The 10,539-nt window shown below is 37.5% G+C and overlaps 1 protein-coding gene across 1 annotated transcript; it reads right to left on the reverse strand.

Moving 5' to 3' along the window:
- Positions 1-1,734: 1,734 nt before the first annotated feature.
- LOC111932792 (retinol dehydrogenase 8-like) lies at positions 1,735-10,408 on the reverse strand. The gene is made up of 6 exons (XM_023932056.2): positions 8,854-10,408; positions 7,580-7,741; positions 6,155-6,334; positions 4,981-5,074; positions 3,078-3,261; positions 1,735-2,166 (listed from the first exon to the last, which is right to left on the reverse strand). Exons 1-6 carry the CDS (start codon positions 9,038-9,040, stop codon positions 1,933-1,935), a joined length of 1,041 nt encoding a protein of 346 aa, XP_023787824.1. The 5' UTR covers positions 9,041-10,408; the 3' UTR covers positions 1,735-1,932.
- Between the last annotated feature and the right edge of the window lie 131 nt (positions 10,409-10,539).

Below are 10,539 nucleotides of genomic sequence, written 5' to 3' on the forward strand. Positions count from 1 at the left end.
ATTACAGTGTATTTTCTGCTTTCGCTCACTCCATAACCAGTAGTGTGAGGGAGAAATAACCAAACCACAATAGTGTTTGTGTAAGGCCCATTAGACCCACAGTCCTGGTCTTGCCTTGCTCTATACTGCAAAGGAAAACAACTTGAAGGGAATGCAGGCCAGGGCGAGCGGCAGGGCAGAGACAACCACAGCTGAGCGACACTGAGGGGCTCCTGACAGGCCCAGCCCTTCTGTGGGTGTCTGTGTCCAGCACTGACCCGCAGCAGGTGGCAGTGAGATCTCGGGCTGCAGAGGGGCGATGTGCCAGGCTCCCTTCAGCCCCGGCAGCACTGCTGCCATTTAATTCTCGCTTTCTCCTTTCAAGCCTCGCTGCTCTTCCCACCTCTGCCATCCATACGTTGATGCTGGGCTCCAGACACCCGGTGTTTTGCAGGAGGTGTGAGCTAGGAACGTGTTTGGGGCCTCCAGCAGTGCACAGGGGCTGCTGCGGATGCTCTCGTCCCCTCAGTCCCTTGCCTGCTGGCCCAGGCCTGCCCTGCATGCCCCTACACCTTGGGCCCAACAAAAGGGTCACAAGAGCAGAGCAAGCCCTGCATTAGCCGCGTTAACCCTGCAGTGTTTGGTACGCGCAGGAGCTTTCAGCTCCTCTGGGGAGAGGCAGGGCGGGGCAAGGCCGCTGCAAGTCCCAGCACGGAATTAAGATTTTGGCTTACTGAGACGGTATCGAAGGAAAGAGAAAGACAGTTCCTGCCTGGCGAGTGAGCTCCAGCTGGGCTCTGTGGGTGAAACAAGGACAGCTGCTGGAATGTGCTGAGAAACTGCAGCCTGGAGGCCCGAGGGACACCCGGCCTTTGCCTCAGCCCGGGGCAGCCGGCAGGGCCGGAGGTCAGGGAGCTGGAATGACGGGCAGGAACAGGAATGCCGGACAGAAACAGGAATGCCGGACAGAAACAGGAATGCCGGCAGGAACAGGAATGCCGGGCAGGAACAGGAATGCCGGACAGGAACAGGAATGCCGGACAGAAACAGGAATGCCGGACAGGAACGGGAATGCCGGGCAGGAACAGCACTGCAGCCCAGTCACCCTGCTCGGCCTCAGCCCACTTGGAGGACTAGGGCTGAAACAAAACTAGGGAAAAGACCTGCTCTACATGGTAGAATTTTGGTTTAACACATGCTTATTAGGATAGCTTGGAACAAGAGGGTTCTGTGTCAGACACTGAAGGTACCGAAGGCATTAAGTGGATTGAGATCACTTATTACTGACAATATTTTGTTTTCAAAAAGTAGTACCCAGACAGTAAGAAGGTATTTTAAGATGCTTTAAAAAAATATTTTATTGTTCACTAAGTGCAATAGGCTAGTAACCATTGCATATAAAGGAAGCATTCAGAATATTATAATAAGTATATATGAATAATAAATATTCTACTTGTTATATTTTAAGATTGATGAGACTTTCTCTTATGTTGCTGATAACTAGATCTGACTTCTGGAAATGAGAATGCCAGTGTGTGATTGAGGGATTACTATACTGATTCTATCCTAATAAGTAAAAACATATTTTTATTATATTAAGAATCTAAATCGTTTGCATACTGTACACCTCTCAGTGTGAATTATATCCAAGTAAGTCAAGGAGGTCAGGTTAATACTGAATACACAAGTATCAGTCAGTGTTCATGTTCCTAAGAATACATCTCTGGAAAAAGCAAACACTGAACAGAATAAAACTATAGTTAGAGAATTTTAGTTCCAAGGTTCTGCAAACTGTAACATTCAAGAGATACACATTGAAATTAATATCTTAGCTGAGCTCAAACATCTTGCATGCCTTTTCATAACTGCAGACCAAAGACATTTGAATAACAACATACTGTGTCATCAGTAGCTACAAGAAGTAATTCCAATTTGCACAGTATAATCTCATAATTATTGTGAGGGCTTTCCCAGGTCAAAGCTCTTTCTGCTTCTCCACCGTAGCAATTTGATGAAGTTGAGACTTGCACTGAAGATTTTGTCATGCTGAAAAACCATTTTGTAGAATATATCAATGGGTAGATCTCCATTTGGATCTGCATACTTCAGAGTTGTCATTGGAGTATACAAGGTGTTGGTCTGATGGCGGAAAGGAGGATTTTCTGCAAGAATTATCTTTACTGTGTGCTGTAGAGAAGGAGAAATAGAATTTTTAAATAACCTTTACCAAGACAGTAAAGCAAAAACCCAATTTTCAGTTAAACTGTGGAAAAGTAGTCAAATAAAGTGCTAGAATTATGTAAAACCCTGTATGTAGTTTTATTAGAATATCATTAGAAATTCTTCTTGAAATATTTAAAGCCCGTAAGAAGTATTTCTTATTTATTCTTAGTTCTATTTCTGTTTCTCTATACCATGCTGCTAGCACCTGACACCTAAGTATCCTGAGTGGTCTTCCAAATTATTGTGGGCTTATATGTGTACAGTAGGTAGATCCTCTCTTTTGCAGTTCACTGGGAAACGTTCAGGACAGTGCCTTTGGCAGCAAGATCTGGGAATCTTCAGTTGACGCTGAAGCTATTCCTTACTAGCAAACACCTGAAATCATCATCCTCTCCCACAGCTTGCCTAAACTTGTCTTCCTGCAGGAAGCTCCAAGCACCAGAAACATCCATGTTTCTTTTATTGTGCCTCAGTGGCCTGGGGTGTCTGAGTGAACTTCCCTTAGTGGAGAAATTACGAGTGAGATGGAAAGGACAGAGCTTTACCAGTGTTGGGAACCCTGGGTGGATGTATGGTAACAATGCAGAATATTCAGACCTCATCAGAGGATGTAAAGGGCAGCTAATATCTCAGTGATACTTAGATTATAATTCATAGTTGTCTTCAATATTTCAAACTGAACATTCTTTTAGTATTCTGTAGACTTTTGTTTAAAACTCTGAAAATTGTTTTGAATTTTTAAAAAAACTTTTTAATTGTGTATATTACATTTAATTAAATGGAATGCTTCTACTAGAAAAACCCACCAACCAACCACTGCATTTGTAAATTACAATGAAAAAAAAGAAAAAAAAAAAGATTTTTTAATGAGTTACCTCTGCAACATCTTCAGCACTTTGTCCTAGGCTCTGGAAAATTTGTTTGTAATTTTTAAGGTAAATATTAGTAAACATTTCAGCTGTTTCTTCATCTGCAGCTGAAAGATCCATTTTCATTCCGTCTTCAAACACTTTTCTTTCAAACTCCGTAACGACTGGCCCTGGTTCAATCAAACTTAACCTGTTAAAAAAAAAAAAAAAAAGCTAACTGGTTGTTGACTATCCTCCATGGAAAATACACCCCTCAATCCTTCTCCAAAAGGAACATTGAAAAGTTGCACTAGCAAACAGTATATAACAGTACCTTCTGTAAAGGCAATCCATTCTGCAGTACTGCTGTCCTGCTCCTCCCACCCATCCCCATACAGCAGTAGAAATCTGCATAGTTTAACTTTCAGAGAAGTGCTGTAATTTAATTCATGACATAAGTGAGCGCAGTTGTTACCTGCTTTCTCACAGCTGTGGAATCTAAGGGTGATTTATTCACAGGGACTTACCAGATATTAAGAAAAATAATTAATGGATGGTAACAAAATTCATTTCTTTCTAGACCAAATCCTGTGTAGGTTTCTTTGTTTCACATGATAACACTAGAAGTAGCTGAAAAAGATGGGGGAATTGCCCAAACATGGATTTTCTTTGTCAAGCTGTTAGTGTTACATGATTTAAGATCCCATCACTATGTAATAATAAAATACAATATAGAGAGTTTTACTGTGGGTGGACAGATTGTGGCTGCTGCCAAATTTGGTGTATTAGCAAATAATAATATTTCAGTAATAGCAAATTACTGAAATACAGTTACTGGTAAGATTTTTCCTGGTTCTTTTCTCAGGCAGAGAAAATAACTTTATTCTTCTATTTTCAGGCAGAGTAATAACTCCCAGCCACTGTGTTTATCAAAAACACCCAATCTTTGGGCCTCTTATTAGACTTGAGTTCTTCAGGGGATGTTCTAAAAGCTCTTCTTTAGATCTAAATCAAGCTATTGACCTTCACGGCAGAATTCCAGTTACTGCTGGAATTAAAGCTTTTCTCTTGCATGATTCTTCCCATTAGACCTTGAATTTTTCCTATTATACTTCCTTTTATAACCTCCTTTTTGCTGTGTCTTATACTCTTGAAATCTCATTATTTGAGATAATGAATTCACACCATGAATTGTGGTATGTCCTGTGTATCATTACATTTATTTTAAATCCCTCCAAACTTTGCAGAGCATGATGCAGAATCACAGTTCTGTCTCTGAAATTCCACAACAGCAGCTGTCTTTTTTCCCACAAGGTCTAAATGCTTAGACACACAGAGATGCAATGGACATTAACCAGTTATTGGAGTTTACACAAAGAATAATAGCAGAATTATATGGGTGAGTAAACATGTGATAAATCAAACCTGAAGATGATGAACAGACCAGTCTCTTAAATACTGTCTAAAATGTTAGGAATAGAACACCACAGAATGTGTAACATTCTGATGGATTGATTTGCACTTGCTCATTCTCTCTGATACTTTTTTATCTGTCAATTGCCTAAGAAGGCCATCATCTTTTCTAAGGGGAAGGATCACAGGTTAATGTTATAATTTTATGCCTGTGATGTCATATGTAAGAATTTGTTTTCAGAAGTGTTACGTGAACTGTATTTTATCCAAAGTTAAACAGTCTTTAACTGTTCAAGAGAACGTGTTTATTTTAACATTTAGATCTTTTTATTTGCTTATATAATGTGAAGAGTGTGGGCATCTTTATGCCTTTTGTACAGTTTTCAAGGGCTTCTCAGTCTGTTTAGCAGCAAGCTTTAAAGATTTTTTTTCCTACCTCAGAAAATATTTTAAACTATCTAAAAGACAATTGACACCAGTGAATCAATGCCATTTACACCAGTGGATCAATACTTACTGCAGTTTGAACTTGAGTGCTTGTATAGCTAAACTTTCGCAGAATCCTTCCACAGCAAACTTAGATGCAGCATAAACATCATTAAATAAGATGCCTGATGGTACAAACAAAACATCCAGAGAATGTGATTTTATCCAATATACTAATAGTTGTGATTATAAAAACTCATGTGCTTCCCCAAAATTTCTACAGTCTTGCTGGGAAAACATTAGAAAAATCCTTGTGTGCACTGAATCTCAATACTAATTTTTTGCCTGTGTTCTCAAAGTTGCTTAGTCTAGCAAAGATGCTTGACTAATGCTTTTCCTCCCCCTAGCTGATGCTGTGGTCTCCTTGGATGATATTATTTTGTAGTCTAAGATATGAAAGTGTCTGCACATATAATCCCATCTGCATTATTTATCAGCAAGTCTTTAATAGGCTCTAGATGAACACAGAGGCTGAGTGAAATGCAGGAGACACAATTATGCAAGAGATCCAGCTTGCATCTGGGTGATTTAGAGAAAGCACTACATTCAATCCATTGAGGTGGAGGGTATGTGTTGTATTAAAATAACAATTATTGGAGTTAGATAGAGGACCCTTGCTCACCAGAATAATCCAGGTAAGATCAATGTAACAGTTGTAATAAATTAAAAAAAAACCCAAAAACAGCTAGAGAGAATGGGACATGAGAGTATCATTGTCTGTCAGTAAAAGTTGACTCTCAAGTGTTGTGAGATGAGAAACTTTATAAAAAGGTGATACAGCTGTCCAGGATTAGAGTTTATTTTATTATTATTGTGCAGAGTATAGCGTAAGCATGTTTGTTCCCATGATTTTTTCCAAGAGGAAAGAAAAAAGTAATGCTAAGTCCTATTTTCCAGATAATAAAAATACAACAATAAATTTTAAAAAAATTATAGAGTTTAAGTTAAAACTCTTAAAAAAATTTTCCCTGCAGGTTTTGTTCTTAAAATGCCATGAGAGTAGCTGTGTAGTAACTAACTAGCTGAAAGCATAAAACCCACCAGGTGCTTTTTATAGTTGGAACTTCAGCATTACAAAGCACAAGAGTCAGATATGCTAGCTCCTACCTCTTATTTTTTCTTTTTTTTTCTTCCCTAAAAAGAGGAAAGTTCTGGATTTTGAACACTGATCTATTAGTTCAAGCAAACAGAAAAACCAGTTTTACCTTGTATTCCCATAACACTGCTTATTATAACTATATGCCCACTCTTTCTCCTCTTCATGTCAGGCAAGATCTCCTTCAGGAGTCGAACCAGACCAAAGAAGTTGGTGTCCATCACAGTTTTCATTTCCTCAATGGTCTGACATTCAATAGGTCCAATGAGCCCCATTCCAGCATTGCTCACTGCACAAAATGGGAGACAACAGCAAGCAAAAACCTCCATAAACATAAATTTGTAATCGCTACTGGAAAGCATTTGCAAGGAATGCGAGGATTAAGGGTTAAATTATCCTAAATAATCCTTAAAGAAAGAATTAAAAGATGTTAGTCACTGGAGCTTTCCAAATACATTTGACATTTCCATATGTCTTTATTTTTAATTGTGCTTTTAATCAATTTAAATTATCTGCTATTTTGCATTTTAACTAATTTATTTCTGATTAGTCCTTTCAAAAAATATATAAAGGGATTACAGGAAAATAAATCAAGAATTACTTGTATTTTTTTATAATTCAGTATTAAGAATTGGAAGCTACAGTCAATACCCATAGGAATGAATAGAAATCTTCAGAAATTGATGGACCAAGCCATATTTTGGTCTGTTTTTTGTCTTATTAATATTCATATATCTTCAAGAGGAAGTAATCCCCAACAAAATAAACAAACAAACCGAAACACACAATTCCATCGATTTTTATTTGCCTCCTGGATATTTAAAAGTGGGGAATGATGATAGGACTGGCATTCTGCTCTAGAAGACATCAAATTAGAGTATAATAAATTTTACAGAAATAGTTAAGCACTGCTTTAATAATTAATCAGAAAAAAAAAGGCAGGTCCATAATTTTCTAGTAGGTAAGATTTAATAGTTGATGGTGTAAGCATTTCCACTAAGATACTAATATTTATTTTTAGCAAAACAATAGGAAAATACTTGTTGCTGAATGATTTGTAAAGTACAGTTTCAATTCTCAATACAAAATGGAAATATGCTTATTTTTTTGCATTTGTTCTTTTTCTGGCGAATTCTGAATGCTGTTGCTTTCTTAGCACAGACAGGTGTTACCTTCATTATAGAAAGGGCTGTGGTTCATCAATAGGGTGGAAAGTCTTGCACATGAAGATGCCAGTTTAGGCAAAATCTCTCACATTTACTAAAATGGTATTGTTTTATCCAAAACACCTCCCTGTGATCAAGTTTCTCCTTTGTAAACAGGGAAAACAAACTTCTCTACTTCATGGATGCAGGGTGAGATTCAATCCACTTATGTCTGCATGAAGTCTTAAAAATCTTGAACCAAATACACTCTATGATCATTATTACTTTGATAATTTAAAAAATATGCTAATGAAACTTCTCCAGGGTATTTGAAAAAATGTTTAATAGAAATCTGGTATCTGTTGATAGCACACACATCCTGTACTTGCCTAGGATATCAATCCTTCTGTCAGGGATACTATTCACACAAGTTTTAATAGACTGCTCATCACAGACATCCAGCTGTTTAATTTCAAGGGTTTTGCCCAGCCTGTGACCTGCAGCTTCCTCCAGTGGCTCTTTCTTGGCCAGGTTCCGCATTGTGGCATACACTGCAACACACCAGAAACAACACCAGAAATAAAATCTGTGGCTGATACACTGAGAAGTATTAAAGAGCAATGCTTTTACATCCAGATCTTAAATATCAGTGACAGAAAACAGATAAAAACTGAAAGTTAAAGGATTCTATTTTCAACATATATTGTCACTAATTTCGCAGTCCAGTTCTGAAATCTTCAAGAAACTCAAAAGAAAAATTAAACAGCTATGCATAATGAAGAACGTGCAGTATATAAACTTAGTACTATCACCAAAATATTAAAAAATGGGTATCAAATCATGCCACTAAATTGTTTTTAGGTACCCAAAACCTGATTCTAGATTCCAGAATTCCCTTTTTTTAAAAAAAATCACCACCACAATATTTAGCAGGATAACCATAATTTCATTAAAAAGTGGAAGACATACTTCCTTAGGTTCAAAAAAATACGTGTTTTTGTAAGCTACATCTCAAAATTGAAATGGGTTATTTTTGTAGCCTAATTCCTCAGAAAGCTGTAGAGCTGCATCCAGTCAGTTATCAGTAAAATACCCTGAGAGACTGAATTGCCACAGATTGCTGTGTTCACCTTGCCATCCATTTTCAATCATAGCAAATACCCTGCTTTGCAGCAGTAAGACAAATCCCAGCCCCTTTGTTCACCTGCCTACACAGGCTTGGAATAATGAAATGTGCTTGAAGGAAAAAATTGCAAATTTAGAAACTGTTTACTTGAAATCATCACTTTGGTCTTCAAAGGGGCACAGGCCTTTACATGTACAGATTTTAGTAGCCAGAAGCAGAGCTAACCACAGCTGTGAATATATACCCAGAGCAGCATAATACTACAGGTATTTTCAGCTATTCTTTTTATACTACTGTCTTTTCTCACTGTGTGTGTAGGTGTACACTATTCAGTTCCAATAACTGTTCCATTTCAATAAAGGCATAGAAATATCATTTGCTTACAGAAAACAGTATATTTTCACTGTATTTTCTTGACAGTAAAAGAGGAAAACAAGCCAGAAACGACTCACCAAACTGAATACCTGTTAGATCGCAGGGAAAAAAACAGCACTATCTCAAATACTATGTTTTAATAAAGAACAGATGGATTGTTACCTTTAAATCTTTTCTGTTCATCTTTTGCCATTTTTACAGCTAATGCCAGTCCAATTCCTGAGGAGCAACCTGTAATGAGGACATTTCTTCTTGCCATTCTCTTCACTGAGTGGTTCAATTCTTCAGAGAAGCAACAACATAAATGTAATGACAGCATAATGTGACTGGCCTTTAATACTATCTCCATCTTCCCTGAGTCAACAAATCTGAAAATGCACACCTGGACCTTGCATGATTAAGGGATAATCTCCGACTAAACAAAATAGAAGCAGATGCTCCTACATGTGCCTATAATCAGCATTATCAAAACTGATTAATACAAAATTTGATTAATCTATAAACTGAGGCACTTGTAAACTACTTGTTTGGGGTTTTTTTAATAGAATAGCCAGCTTGCAGAGTACTGTCAGGAAAAGCCTTGCCACAATTACAATTGGTCTGTAGCACTAAGTCCTCCACTCACATCTGTGTAAAGTAAACTGCACGCAGAGTGGGATCCCTCTGCTAAAGCTGTTTAGAATTCATACACCTACAGCACGCTCCTGGTTCTTCTGCAACACATTGAGGAATGGATTTCTTCCCTGATGCCTTGCTATTGTAAGAGTTCTAATGGGCATTACAGAAAAAGAAACCCAAATTGCAAAATGGTATGTGGATTCTGAAAGAGACAAGTTGTTGGACAGACTCCTCACATTTCCTTTTGGCAGTGCTCCCAACCAAGAACAGAGAATGTAAGCAAGTATGCTGCAGCGGAGAACTGACAGGAAATGTTGAACAAACCAGCTTCACTGCATTCTTGCTGAGACTGAAATCTCTTTCAACACTTTTGATTCTACAATTGACACATTTTAAAAAATAACAGCCAGCCTGATGTCTAGGTTTTGGAGAAAATATTTTGCATATAAATTATGGATTAAAGAGAGGGGCATTTGGGCTGACATTTCAGTGCAATTCATGTTTAACATACAGTAACTGTAGGCATACAACATTCAGGAAGAAAATCAGTCCCTTGTTTCTGTCCTGAGTGACAGGAAAAAAAAGACCTTAATAAGCAATTAGCCTTATGAACAGCATTCAGCTAATTGCAACAACATTATGTACAGTAAAATGTTTTCCAAGACTCAACAACCCTGTGTAAATGCAACACACTTCAGAAGAATGAACTTAGTGTTCCAGGAATTGCATACATGTAAATTGGTTAGTAACTCAAGAAGAAGTAGGACACTACAGAAATATTTAACTGAGATTATATTTAAAAAAAGTCCATCCTTTCCAAAAGTAATGAATTGGCTTGAACAGTATAAGTGGAATTACTAACTTCTCAGGCAAGCAACAAAATAGCAAAACATCTAAAGATAAAATACAATTATGATTCTACTTATTTATCAGGTTTAACCAAGAGTTTAACCAGATAAGTTAGTATACAGACAAAATTTTAGTGCAAATGCTATTTAGCTGATTCAGAGATTAGGCAAATTACTTTTGCTGCTCTTGCACATTTATATTTAGTGCATGTAGGAGGAGCAAATGAGGCTTTATACAATGCTAGTTAGTGGAATTCCACTAGTGTTGTGATGCAGCTGTAATTAAAGACTGGTTATATTTTCCACTTGAAATCCTGGTTTGAAGGACATATATTCCACTGCTTTAAAAAAAATCTGTCTAAAATTTGATGCATACACTTCT

This window comes from Cyanistes caeruleus, chromosome 9, assembly GCF_971803275.1.
Source record: "Cyanistes caeruleus chromosome 9, bCyaCae1.hap1.1, whole genome shotgun sequence".
Taxonomy (NCBI): domain Eukaryota; kingdom Metazoa; phylum Chordata; class Aves; order Passeriformes; family Paridae; genus Cyanistes; species Cyanistes caeruleus.